A 15,350-nucleotide genomic window follows, 5' to 3' on the forward strand; every position below is an offset into this window, starting at 1 on the left:
CTTTTAATGCATCTTAATACTGCAAAACTTTGTTCAACTGATGCACTTGTGGCTGGGATAGTTAGTACTAATTCACACAACTTGACCACTTCACACAGTGACTTGTTTAAACCAGTAGTTATAAAGAAATCCCAGATTTCTGGGTATTTCTTTATCATTAATGTCAGTTGTTTCATAAATGACACTTAACTGAGATTGCAAAGCTGGGATATCAAAAAATTTTCATTGTTTAATCGTAGTGAAATAAATTCCTCTATGGGAAATTTTGATGAATTATAATTAGAAATATTAAGATTATATTATATTAAGATTATATATAATTCTACAAATTTTAAATCGTTAAAATTTTTAAAGCTAGAATTCATTTGTTGTAGAATATTATCAAAAGGTCTCTTTGTTTCCTCTGTTTTCTCTGTCTCTCTGTCTCCGAAATTATCAATCTTCATTATTTTTCTTTCATGTTCAAACCCCATATGTTCAGTTTTATCCCAAATATTTTTAAACTGCTCTCGTTTTTTTAATTATCGTATTAATAAAGTCATCAATTTGTCTTATACAAAATGCAATACCATTTGACTTCTGTAAAATGTCAAATAAAAGATCAGTAAAAGGAAAAATCTCTGCAAAAAATCTAAATCGAAATATTCTTTAAGCGAATGTAGAATACCTATGTAATACCTAAGCACCCCTTAGCAGCAGTAACAGTCGGAGCATCTCACTTTCGGGAAGGCGATAGGACGATCGCTTCCAGGGTACCAAAATTCGCGCAACTAGTGGGTGCGGTCATTGAACCCTGACCAATTTTTAAACGGTACAACTGCATGACAAGCGGCGATTTTGAGATGCGCTTCTGTCAGGAGTGGACCGAATAGTTGAATTGTGTGCATATTGAGTTCGTTCGTACGCGATTAATTTTTAATATTTTTCAATGCCTATTGCCTAGGTAATATGTAGATTACTTGGATTAGACAAAAATTTTTGATTATTCTTATTCTTATATCGAAGTATAAATAGGGAAGCGGTGCTTCCCCCGCTTCCATGTACCGCACGCCTCTGGACTCCACTATGACCTAGAAGAAGGGGAAGACCGAGAAAAAGATGGAAAGATGACGTGGAATCGAAGAGCTATGAAGGTTATACATTGGAAAGCTCAATGCAGAGACTGAAAAAAATGAAGCAGATTAAACAGCCTTGAAAGCACATAGAAAATTATAATGAACAAAGGGGATCAATCCAGATCTAAACAACTAGGATTATTACCCGCCCAGGTGTGAACCTTAGTCACATGCATGAGATTGCATGGCTATGATGGTCATTTATAATATATTTTATTATAAATATCTTCACTATTATTTTGTTCTTCATCTCCTTGTCGTATTGTATATCCCAGAGAATGGTAGTTCTCGCCAGTGGCGCACACCCCCCTACATGCGACACTATATATAGTCCAGAGAAATAAGGTTTTTGTCGGGACACTTGAGCAGCCAGGTTGCAAATGGATTTTTTGGGTACTATATACCTAATACATTATAAATACAAAAATGCCCGTCACAGTTCGGACGAGAAACTTAGTTATTAACAAATAAGGGTCAAAAATGGCATTTTTTCGTTTAAGTCGCTACAGGTAAAAATAGGGTAATTAAATATCTCATTTATAATATTCTTCTTTTTGTAGATGAGCCAAGCTTTTTTGTTTCGGAAAGTGCAAAATAAGACTAAAATTTCAAAAATAAAAAATGTGCTATAACTTTTGCGAAAATGGCCTTAAGACTTTCATATTGCACGAAAAGTTGAGTCAAACATTCCATATAATGCACAAAAAATCTTAAGACGATTCGTCAATTAGTTTAAATTTTATTCAATTTGTTTATAGCAGAGCTTTTTTTCGCAATGTTATTGTTCAGAAACAATAATGACAGCAATTCTGTGGAAACCACATGCAAGAATAATAGTTGTATTTTTAAAGTATTGAAAAAATCATTAAAAAGTCGTTTTTATCACTCCGAAATAAGTTTAGTAAAATAGAGTCATTTTTGGCTTCTAAACAATTTGAATAACTTTGTTTATAGTGACTATAGAGTAAATCTACTTTAGGATTTCAAAAGCTGGTATTTTTATACGAATGTTCAGAAAAAAAAACTTTTGGCCTAGGTTAATTAGGTTCAAAGTTAGCCACTTTTATTATTTAATTCGCAGTTACTTCTATATACATCAAATTCTCCTGTAACAGTGTTAGTTACCATATTACTCCGAAAGGCTTGGCCGATTTTTATAAAATTTTACACGTTTATCCCGTAGGACGTTGAAGAGGTTTTAATCTATTTTTTATATCCATAAGTTATAAGGGGGGTTGCCCCCTGACATTTTTTTTTATTTTTTTTTTTGACAAAATTATCTACCTTAATTTTATATGATGTAGAATTAAGAAATACATACAACCCTTAATTTTCACTTTTCTATCACCAACCCGTATTTGTTAATAGCCATGTATATATTTACATCTATAAAATTCTCCTGTCACAGTGTTAGTTTCCATACTCCTTCGAGACCGCTTGACCGATTTTTATGAAATTATATATGTATATTCGGTAGGTCTTAGAATCGGTCGTAATCTATTTTTCATATCCGTGAGTGATAAGGGGAGTTCCCCCTAACATTTTGTAATGTTAGGTGGGGTTGTGTGTACATAACGTACTCTATAAGACTACGAGTACATACAAATTAAAAAAATTATGATCAAAATCCATCAACAAGTTCCAGCGGTATTAATCGCAGCATATGTTTGCAGAATCAGTTTCATTTTTTGAGTGCACGTATTTTAGTAATTCCCCTCCACCGACCACGAATTAATTCCGTTCGGACGCCATTTTTAAAGCTTTATTAACCACTCTGTTGAGGTTCAAAGTTTACTCAAACTTTTACACATAACCTATATATCTTCAACTTCAAAATGGCTCTAGTTAGGTTTCTTAATTATTTAAAACAAAGTAGCCGTCAATTAAATAAAAAAGTGGCTAACTTTGACCGTAATTAACCTAGGCGAAAAATTTTTCTCTGAAAATTCGTATAAAAATACCAGTTTTTCAAATTCCATTGTAGATTTAGCATTTAGCCTACAGTCAATATTAACAAAGTTATTCAAATTGTTTATAAGCCAAAAATGACTCTATTTTAGTAAAATGTTTTCTGAGTGATAAAAATGACTTTTTAATGATTTTTTTAAATGCGTTGAAAATATTACTATTCTTCTTTCATGTTGTTTTCACAGAATTGCTGTATCATTATTATTTTTTGAACAATAACATTGCGAAAAAAAAGCTCTTTGGGATAAACAAATTGAATAAAATTTAAACTAATTGACGCATCGTCTTAAAATTTTTTGTGCATTGTATGGACTGTTTGACTCAACTTTTCATGCAATATGAAAGTCCTAAATTCATTTTCGCAAAAGTTATAGCAAATTTTTTATTTTCGAAATTTTAGTTTTATTTTGCAATATCCGAAGCAACAAATAATCGGACCAAAATTCAAAAAACGCTATTTTAAACCTTGGCTCATCTACTAAAAGAAAAATATAAATAATACATTTGTAGCGATTTAAACGAAAAAACTCTCATTTTTGACCCTTATTTGTTAAAAACTAAATTTCTCGTCCAAACTGTGACGGGCATTTTTGTATTTATAATGAATTAGGTATACTAGGTCCCACACTAATTTAGCCACGCTATATCTCTTAAACGAATAGAGATTTTCGAATGGGACAAAAAGTGGTTTATTCTACCTGTAATACACTTTAATATGGCGTAGAAAAAAATCATCCCCTAAATATTCGTCCCTTAGTTACAACCCCTAACTTTAATTTTTTTAATAGCACCCTGTATATTTTTTATAGTTTTGGATGTGGTCTTCTATCGTCTATTCAACACATTTTTTGAAAATAAAATCGGTTCGTAAATAACCAAGAACATATCAATTTAGTTTTGTCAATTATGTGTCCAAGACTAATTTATCCAGGCTATATTTCTTAAACGAATAGATATTTTCGAATGAGACAAAAACTGATCTATTACATTTGTAATACACTTTAATATGGCGTAGAAAAAATTATCCCCTAAATATTCATTCCTTAGTTACAACTCCTAACTTTATTTTTTTAATACCACCCTGTAAGTTAGGGATGAATATTTAGGGGATGAATTTTATCTACGCCGTATGAAATTGTATTACAAATGGAATAGATCAGTTTTTGTCCCATTCGAAAACTCTATTCGTTTAAGAAATATAGCCTGGATAAATTAGTCTAGGACATTTACGAACCGATTTTATTTTCAAAAAATGTGATGAATAAACGATAAAAGACCACATCCAAAACTATAAAAAATATACAGGGTGCTATTAAAAAAAAATAAAGTTAGGGGTTGTAACTAAGGGATGAATATTTAGGGGATGATTTTTTTGTATGCCATATTAAAGTGTATTACAAGTAGAATATATCACTTTTTGTCCCATTCGAAAATCTCTATTCGTTGAAGAGATATAGCATGGCTAAATTAGTCTGGGACACTCTGTATAGTACCCAAAAAACCCATTTGCAACCTGGCTGCTCAAGTGTCCCGAACATGGTATATTTTTGCCTTATTTCCCGGGTGTAATACGATAAGTTTTAGATTGTGTCAACCTGACTGAATTGAAAAATGTGCCAAATCCCATCTTAAAGTTTTGGAAAAGACCAGCTACTCGAAATATCAACCATCCATTTTGGTCCAAGGGTGCAGGTTTTACGGCCCTCCTCATTTTGGGTCTGTTTTTCGTTCTCATCCCCAAAACTCCAAACGGTTTTTCAAGCCGACTAAATCCTAAAATCCTAGAATACCATCAGTTATCACATTTGACCTTGGATGCATCAGATACTACGCTAGAAACGGTAGACAAAAATCTAGTGTACATTCGATGGACACAACAAATTATATTATTATTGAAAAAAAATATCGGGATGGCTGGGATATGAACTCAGATTGTCCTATCACAAGTTAAATGTAACCATTAGATCATTTGGGCGATAATGCGACCATTTATAACGCTTAACGTGTAATCAAGAAACATTACATTGAAGTTCATACATTTAATTTATAAAAAAAACTCCTGATACAAGAATAAAAAACCGCTAAACGACGTAAAAATGAGTGACGCACACAATATTCCAGCTATAAAAGAGCTGATATAAATATTACGTGGCGCAAAAATGTATTTTTATTTTGATGGAAAATAAAATTTTAGTTTGATTTTGAAAGATTTTTCCATAATATTTTCTAAATTTGAAGTAAAAGCGCCACAAAAGAGCTTTCCAAAGAAAACTGCATCAACGTTACTCTTTTGTGGCGCGTTTTACTTAAAATTTAGCAAATCATATGGAAAAATCTCAAAATAAAACTAGAATTTTATTTTCGATCAAAATGAAATAGCTATTTGTATAACAAGGGAGGAAAGTGCTTATTTTCCTCCCGAGAATAAAGTTTACTGCCCGACGCGTAGCGGAGGGCAGTAATCATTCAAGGGAGGAAAAGGCACATTACTCCCATGTTATACATATGTTTTTTCCAGCTTCCTCAAATAACAAGTAATTTTTTCATTTTTACTTGATTTATTTATGTAACTAACCAACAAAATTTATTAGAACTAAAACTAACAAGTAGGTACAATATAACTGTCAACTGTCAAATATAAGTCAAATTATTAATGTAAACATTGTTAAATCAAAATAACAATTTACTCTGTTTTTTACCATCTTGCAAAATACAGGGTGTTTTATAAATAAACGTTAAAATGTATAGATACTTACGTAATAAAAAATAGATATTGGGTGTCAATAAGTTATATTTCATGAATGAAATACCATGACGTCACTTTTACTTTTCCTCCCTAGGGAGGAAAAGTACAACTTTGCTCCCTACAATCAGGTCCGGAAAAGTATACTTTCGGTAGAGGTAGGTGGAAAATACATTTTTGCGCCACGTAATATTTATACGTATATAAATATTACAATATTTTTACAATTCAATATATTGATGTATAAGTGTTGCCATAAAATGAAACACGTATTTCTCCAATATTTCTCCAAATATGTCTTTCATTCTTCAAGTTTGGCAACCTTCTCTACCACATAGATATCACTTTAGGAAACGAAAACTGTAACGCTCTTGGAATTTTGACTAATTTTTTGTTTTTATTTATTAACAGAAGAAGCCATGGCAGCAGCAGAAACCCCAATTCCGGATCTTTCCCACTTGTCTACAGAAGAAAGAGCTGAGCAGGAAAGATTATGGAAAGAGGAACTAGCGACAATCGAAGATGAAATCTCGACGTTGCGGACAGTCCTTGCGTCTAAGATGCGCAGAAGTGCTGAACTAAAACGGAATTTAGGCATCACTGTATGGAAAGAAGTAACAGACGACATTAATCAAGGAATTAAGAATGTTAAAGAAAGTAATGTGTATGTAGTTTTTAAATATAAAGTTGTCAGTTGTTTATTTTAAAGAATGTTCCAAAAAGAGCTTGATAAATGGAGTAACGTAAAAAGATAGACAAAGAGGTGAAGGAAAGAGTGTAATATGACAAGTTGTTTAAAGTACGGTATGCGGAAAAATAAACAGTACTGAAATTCGTATGCCTCAAATTTGTATGTGTCATGTGCCGAAACGTATTGAGTGGTTTCTGATCGTTGTTATAACGTTTGTGAATATCATGTTAATGTTAGGTACTTCAGGATGGTTCCCAGTTTTGCAGAAAATTTTTTTATGGTGGAGTACTATTTTCGGTAATACGGAAAAGGTCACGAAAACGGTCCCAGAATGGTTTCAGCAGGACGGGACAACGTGTCACACTGCCAGGGAGTCTTTTCGAATACTGTGCGATTATATATTCAGTATATGTGTTGTGTAATAATGGTGATAGTAGCCCTGTCAAATTCCTTTTTTGTTTTATTTTGAACGCATTTGAATATATTTCTTGTATTTTCTATGCTCTATGTTAACTAGCTGGTTAGTATTGTATAGTATATGGCTTAACACCCCATGTGGGGTTTCGCCGCTTTCGCTTTCTAGATCCATTTTACGGGGTGGATCAGTCCCCATGATCGTTGTATTTGTTCACTAATATGTCTCCATTTCGTCCGGTCTATTGCCTTCTCTGTCCATTTAGTAATTCCTGCCCCTCTTAGGTCCTCCTCTACTTCAGTTAACCATTTCGATCTGGGTCGACCACGTCTCCTTTTTCCTCCTGGTTGCCACAATACCATAGCTTTTGATACTGATTCTGTTCCTTGTCTCCATATATGACCCAGCCATTTGGTTCTTTGTACTTTTATTTTCTTTACTATATCTTCACTATTTAAATCTAAAATTTCTTTATTCATTCTCCTTCTATACTCTTGTTCTTCGATTCTCACTGGACCCAGTATTGTCCTTATTAATTTCCGTTCATTTATCCTTAATTTCTCTTCTTCTTTTTGTCATAGTCATCGTTTCTGCTCCATACATCGTTATTGGTCTTATTATTGTTTTATACATATTCATTTTTGTTTGTTTCGTCAATATTTTACTCTTTAGTAGTTTTCTATTTGCTTGGTATACCCGGTTTGTCGCAGTTATTCTTTCTTCGATCTCCGTTTTTCTTTCCCCTTTGTTGTTTATCATAACGCCCATAACGTATTTAAATTTCTGTACTTCCTCGAATTTTTTATTTCCTATCCTTATCTCTCCGTTTGGTTCTGCTTTTCCGAGTCTCATTAATTTTGTTTTCTTTTCATTAATTCTTAGTCTCATCTTCTTTCCCTCTCCTTCAATCTCCATTAATAAATTTTTTCATGATTTTTCGTGTTTTTTTACTATCGCTATATCATCTACATAGGCGATTAGTTGGTAACCTGATGCTCTTAGGTTTCCCTTGTGGATCTTTCTTAACACAAAATCTACTGTCAGGTTAAATAGTGTTGCTGACAGTCTCACTCCTTTATTTATTTCGAACTCTTCTGTTTCCCCTTTTTGTGTTAGAATACTGATTTTTGATTTGTTCATTGACATTTTTATTAGGTTTCTTAATTTTTTACTTACTCCTTGATATTTTAGGGCTTTCATTATTTCCTTTCTCTTTATTGAGTCAAAGGCTTGTTCAAAGTCTATAAATAATATTTCTATTTCATGTTGATGTTCGTGTGCTTTTTCCATGATTTGTTTAATGGTATGTATTGCATCTGTTATTGATCTGCCTTTTACGAAGCCGCATTGGTATTGTCCTATAATATTTTTTGTTTCATCCGTTAACCTCTTTTGTATTATTGACGATAATATTTTATAGGCAACGTTTAATAGTGTAATACCTCTGTAGTTCTTACATTCATGCTGGTCGCCTTTTTTATGGATCGTTATAATCTGTCCAATTTCCCACTCGTTTGGCATTGTCTCCTCTTTCCATATTTTTTAAATCAATTCATGTATTTTTTCATGCAATATGTCCCTCCGTATTTAATTCTAGATTTATTCCGTCCTTCCCAGGTGCCTTTCCATTATTCCCCTTCATTATAATGTTTTTACTTCTTCTAATGTTGGATCCTGTGTGATCGTTTCTTCTTCGTCCTCGTCTGCTATTACATCATTTATAGCTGGTTCAATTAGGAATTCTTTAAAATGACTTGTCCATATTTCTTTATATTCTTTCTCTTCCTCTACAATTTTACCTTGTTTGTTTTTTATTCCTTTTAGTTTACCTTTAAATGTTTTATTGTTTTCTTTTATTTTATTATAGAATTTTTTTTCTGTTATATTTTTCGTTCTCTATTTCCTGAATCTTTAAATCTATCCATTGTCGTTTTTGTGTTTTGTTTATTTTTTTGCCCTCATTTCTCAGTAATTCGTAGTTTTCTGTCTTCTGTCCTGTTCGTTCTTATCCATTTTAATCTCGCTTCCACTTTTTTTCCATAATTTTTTGACATTAGATATTGTACCATTCTTTTTTCTTCTCTTCTTTTTGCCAATTGTTTTTTCTGCTGCTTCCTGTATGGCGTCTTTTATGCAGTTCCACTCCCGTTTTACATCAACACATTGATTGTCATCCATTATTAGATATTTTTCCAGTTCTTCCTGATATTTCCTTCTTACTTGCTTTTCTTTTAGTTCTTCAGTGTCCCATTTCGTTTGTTTGCTTTTATTTTTACTCCTGCATGTTTTTTGCTTTATTTTTGCTGTTACCATGAAATGTAGGATCTTACGTCCTTAATTGATGACTGTCTCCGCCTGTTTATCAAAATATGGTCTATCTGAGATTTAGTTTGCTGATCTGGTGATATCCATGTTATTTTGTATTTGTCAGAATGTGGGAACTTTGTACTACTTATTACCATATCTGTTCTTGTTGCCAGGTTGCGTAATCGTTGCCCATTGTCATTTGTCCTTTTATGTATTGTGTATCTTCCTGCTACAATTTTTGTGTATTGTTCTTTCCCTATTTGGGCATTGAAGTCTCCTAGTACCATGATCGTTTATTTTGAACGCATTTGAATATGTTTTTGTATTTTAGCTTTGGCTGAAATTTTATCATACAGATTTCTTATTATGTTAACTAGCTGGTTAGCTACTTTTATATTACCCATTATACTCCAGAGCGAGCTCATTTTAATGAATCTAAAGCATTTGTATAATATACGAAACAGAGCAGCTTTGGTATATTGTGTTCCCTAGTTTTATTATCTGTTTGGTGTTCCATATCTGCTCAACCGTTTCTTTTCTTGGTACTTCTAGTTTTCCTTCTCTACGATATATTTTACCTCAATCAATCATCGGATGTTTATTTTTCTATTTTTCAATGTTATTACAAGCACAAACCTTTCCATTTTTTTTCTGTATTATAATCAATTTTTGTTGTGGATGATTTTGTTATAGTTAAGGTTTCTGCCTCATGCGTAGGCGTTAGTAGTATGCATGTATTAAGAGTTTTATTTTTTAAGCTATGTATTTCAATTGACTTCGCTACCTTTGAAAAAAAAACATTTCTAAGCGAACGGCTCCACGGGCGAGAAATTGACGCTAGCAGTAGCCGTAAAACGAACTTAAGGTTCCACGGAACGGAATAGGAATAGCCGAACTGAACCGACTACGCACAAGTCCTGTAGTCGGTACAGTTCGGCTATTCCTATTCCGTTCCGCGGAACCTTAAGTTAGTTTTACGGCTACTGCTAGCGTCAATTTCTCGCCCGTGGAGCCGTTCGCTTAGGTTCGATGCACACTTGCGTGTTTTCAAGTTGCGTTCACGCTGCGAGCAAGCTGCTTGTTTTCAAGCCAAGTTTCCCGTCAACACACGTTTGAGCGGTTTCTCGCGGTCAATACACGCCAGCTCTGTATCTACGTTTAAATCGATCGCACGGTCAACGTGTACTGAATGGTTGCTCATCACAGACTGCCAAACCGCCTGACTTATTTTCAAGCGGCGTGCACGTGGCGGTGTAGCAGAAACTGGCGTGCTCTTAGTCCACGCAGCTTGCAAGTCACTTGCAAGCATCTTGCACGTCGTGGTTCAGCTCGAGTGTGCAGTAAATAAATTTAACTCATGTACTGCTGAACCGCCAACGATCGCACGTAGCTTGAAAACACGAAAGAGCCTTATGCCCAGTTGCACCATCAGACTGTAAATCAACTGATTTGCTAACCGTCAATTCGACGATTTAAATCAATGATCAATGATTATTTTTCAAACGAGTTGCACGATTCTAAAAAACTATTGGTTTACAAACCGACAATATATAAGTGGCAACAACGTATTAGTACAGATTGTTCCATTTAAATCCGAGTGTGGTCTGTCACAGAAGTTTGTCAAAGTGAGTTTTGTAAGGTTATATCAAATATTATGAAATTGAATTGCCCATTGCCCATGCCAATAATTATTATTGAACCAGCACTATTTTAGTTCTTGTTCTTCTTCCTACTTTATAAATAGGCTCAATGCCTGTTTTACTTCGGTTGTTAGCCTCAATTGACATTGTCTGACCATCTTTTCCTCAGTCGTCCCAATGATCTTCTTCCATTTGGCGATTTGTCTGTTGCTATTCGTATACTATTCTATTTTCTGTCATTCTTTATATGTGTTGATTCCATTCTATTTTTCTTCTTTTGGTCCACATGTTTATTTCTTCTACAGGGTGTTTCAAAAAAAGGTAACCCCGTCTCTAGGGTAGGTAAAAAACTGAAAAATAATTGGGGTTTGCTTAGTAAAAAATTTTTGTAACGCCATCCGTTTTCAAGATACGGCGTTGAAGAAAAAAAATTTTACGCATTTTTTACGATTTTGCCGAAACTACTGGCAACATTGTAATGAAATTTTATACGAATATGTTTTGGAAGGTGATACATCCCATGAATTTGTTTTTATATCTGATTCTCATAGAGGGCGCTAGTTACACGGATCGTACTAAGTATTAGTCAATACAGTGGAACCTCGATTATCCGTCAGGGCACCGGTCCAAGGGTATGACGGATAATCGAAAAGACGGTTAACAGAACATTAAAAAAAAATAAAAAAATTCATAATACAGCTCTATTGGTATGTTTTGTTCGACAATATAAGAGAGATTTGTGTTCGTACAATCGAATCAATTTGGTTTAAAATATTCTGAAATCTTTGTTTGTATTGCTTAAAATTTTGCAATGCCTGAATTTCTTAATCGGCGTAACATCATGTTATCTACTTTATTGGCTTCTTCTTGTCAAGGATACAACTCGATGAATTGTTGCATGTGCGATGCAGCTTCTCTAGGTTCTTTACGCACATTTTTCAGTTGCAATAGTATCATCGTCATCGCCACCATAAAATTCGAAGTCTGTGTCAGCTTCTGAATCTGCTTCCTCCGCCTCTGTTGCCATTGGATAGCTGTTTGCATCCTCACCACAAATTCACCATTTAATACGACATAACCAATATGTCATCTTTAGACTACGAAAACAAAACAGTTAATTCAGCCTTAAAAATATGGTGATAGCATAACTGTACATTTCAGCGAATTTCGTTTTGCTTATCGGCTCAAACAAAGTGAATTTATGACATATTTTTTACTTATGTAGTCAATACAACTTATCTACGGTCCCTGACGGTTAACAGAGGTGACGGTTAATGGAGAGACGGATAATATAATCGAGGTTACACTGTATAACTTTTTTAAGAGTATAATTATTAATCAAAATTTCAAGTAAACTTAAACATCATTCAATTTTACACGAAAAAGGTACTCTTGGTAAAACTCGATACTGTGTACCGTTTTCGGAATATTTTGATTTGAAAATTATGAAGTAATAATTGATGCTGGTATAAAGTAGTTAGTAATTAAACAAAACTCACAAGAAGAAAATTAAATTAATGACTAAGAACATAAAATAAAATTCAATTACAGTAAGTGTTCAAAAGTCCTCCGTTTTCGCGAATACACAAGTCTATTCTTTTTTCTAAAGATTCCATTAACCTTCTAAACGGTAGGGGATCAGCTATGATGTCATTAAATTGACGTTGAATTCTTTCTTCCAATTCTTGACGTGAATTTACCTCTGTAGCATAGACTTTTCCCTTAATATACGACCAAACTGTGTAGTCCAAAGGGTTAAAATCGCATGACCGAGGAGGCCAATGAATCGGAGCTTCTGCACCTCTACCAATCCATCGATTCGGAAAATGATTACTAAACCAATTACGACACCTTCTATCAAAGTGTGGTGGAGCTCCATCGTGCATAAAAAATAAAGATCTTCGCTCGTTTAGCGTTAAATCTTCTAATATCTCGAATAAGGAATTGTTTAAAAAATCAAGATACATATCACCATTTAAATTTCCAGGTAGAATATGATAACCTATTAATTTGTTACCTAAAGTTGCTGCCCAAACATTAACTTTAAATGAGTGTTGGTAATGTGATACCCTTTTGACTCGTGGATTCTCATCACACCAGTAGTGTGCATTATGGGAGTTAAACATACCTTGTCGCGTAAAGGTGGCCTCGTCCGTAAAAAGAATGCATTTTAAAAAATTTGGATTGTGGGCTGTCCTTTGTTGCAATGTTTCACAAAAATCCACTCTAACCGGTAGATCATCTGGCAAGAGCTCTTGGACTTGTCTGTAATGATAAGGATGTAGTTGCTGTTATTTCAGTATCCGCCAAGTACTTGAAGAAGAAGTATTTGTTTGTCTTGCTATATTCCTTACGCTAACTGTTGGATCTTGATCAAGTAAATTTAAAATATTATTTTCTTTATTAATTGTTCTTGTTGTTCTTGGTCTACCAGAATTTATTTTATTTGGTCTCACATTCCCAGTTTCTCGACAACGTCGTTCAACGGCTCTAAATGTTTTTTTACTTGGTAAGTTTCTTCTAGGAAACTTTTCTGCATAACGTGTCACAGCTGCACTAGAACATCCTAAACATTCGCCTAAGGTTAATAACATGTCAGTGTATTCAACATTTGAGTACATTTTGATTTGATTTTACAAATAACAAGGTTTCAAAACTCTAATTATTTTTGATTTATCGTCATAACAATCAATAAATGTCAGATTTCCATGACACACTTTGCGAAAATAGAGGTATACCTATTAGAACTTTATCATTACTACCAGCATCAATTATTACTTCATAATTTTCAAATCAAAATATTCCGAAAACGGTACACAGTATCGAGTTTTACCAAGAGTACCTTTTTCGTGTAAAATTGAATGATGTTTAAGTTTACTTGAAATTTTGATTAATAATTATACTCTTTAAAAGGTTATATTGACTAATACTTAATACGCTCCGTGTAACTAGCGCCCTCTATGAGAATCAGATATAAAAACAAATTCATGGGATGTATCAGCTTCCAAAACATATTCGTATAAAATTTCATTACAATGCCCTGTATCTTGAAAACGGATGGCGTTACAAAAATTTTTTACTAAGCAAACCCCAATTATTTTTCAGTTTTTTACCTACCCTAGAGACGGGGTTACCTTTTTTTGAAACACCCTATAACACATCTCGCTCGTATTTCCTCACTTCTTACTCTGTCTCTTAGAGTTTGGTTTGTTATTTTTCGTAAGACTTTCATTTCTGCTGTTTCCAGCAGTCTTTGTGTTTTCGCCGCATCTTCTCTTGTTTCCGCTGTATACGTCATTATCGGTCTTATTGTTATTTATATATCCTGGTTTTCGTTTCCATTGTGAGGTATTTGTTTCTCCAGATTGTGTTGTTGAGACATCCTGCTGCTCTGTTCGCCATGTTCACTTGTTTTTGTACTTCTTCTTCCACTTTTCCGTACTTGGCAGTTTTATTCCCAAGTATTCTGTTTCCATCACTTGTTCTATTATTTTGTTATTTATGACCAATTTACATCGTCTCGGTTCCGCTGATACCACTATCGATTTAGTTTTCTCTGTTAAGATCACCATGTATATGAGAGCCGTGTCTTCGAATTCTTTAATAAATCTTTGTAGGTCATCTTCATTTTCAGCTGTTACTATGGCGTCGTCGGCGTAGCAGATTATCTTTATTTATTTTTTTTTTCCATTTTATATCCTCTCCTTTTTTTAACTTTCTTTATGATTTAATCCATTATCAGATTAAATATTAATGGGCTCAGTACTATTTTAGTTGATATCTAAAATTAATTAAAAATGCCTTTCTAGTCATTCAGATAAATAATGGTATATTACACCTAGCTTTAAAATCAACTTCATTATACTTTATTACACTATTATACAAATACATCACACTATTATACAAATCATTGTGATCTTTTACAGATCTTATATTTGCTAACATATAAATATGTATAATGCATTCTATCTTCAAAATCGTCAGAAGATGAACTCTTAATTAAGTGTGTGTGTGTGTGTGTGTGTATGTGTGTGTGTGTGTGTGTGTGTGTGTGTGTGTGTGTGTGTGTGTGTGTGTGTGTGTGTGTGTGTGTGTGTGAAAAAATGGCTTGGATGCGGGTCCGTTAACCACAGATTTTTATTTTATTTTTACCTCAATTTATTAGTTTTGTTATATTTATACCTATTTCACTTAAATGACTATATTTGTTTCTTTCAAGTAGTTTATGAGTAATTTAAATATTTCCATTTTATGACAACTTAGTAGATATTCTATACTAATTGGAAAATGAACTTGTGTTTGTCGTAAATTGTAATATAATTGATTTATATATCTCTCGTTAATTTTGCATTCAAAGAAAATATGGTTCAAATCTCTAATCGAAACATTATCACAAAAACAGACTGATGAATTAGCTATTCCTAATTTGTGCAGATGTGCCTCATATTTTCCGTGTGGAGTTTTTAATCTG

General features: G+C 33.4%; 1 protein-coding gene across 5 annotated transcripts in view; it reads left to right on the top strand.

The window, feature by feature from the left end:
* LOC114331756 (uncharacterized protein F13E6.1) overlaps positions 1 to 15,350 on the top strand; it is a 77,523-nt gene that overhangs the window by 28,200 nt on the left and 33,973 nt on the right. For all 5 annotated transcript variants that reach the window (XM_050648220.1, XM_050648219.1, XM_028281405.2 and 2 more), the window contains exon 2: positions 6,238 to 6,490. In XM_050648220.1, the coding sequence (XP_050504177.1) occupies positions 6,238 to 6,490 (253 nt within the window). The remainder of the gene's footprint in view (positions 1 to 6,237; positions 6,491 to 15,350) is intronic.

The sequence above is a fragment of the Diabrotica virgifera genome, chromosome 4 (assembly GCF_917563875.1).
Source record: "Diabrotica virgifera virgifera chromosome 4, PGI_DIABVI_V3a".
Taxonomy (NCBI): Eukaryota; Metazoa; Arthropoda; class Insecta; order Coleoptera; family Chrysomelidae; genus Diabrotica; species Diabrotica virgifera.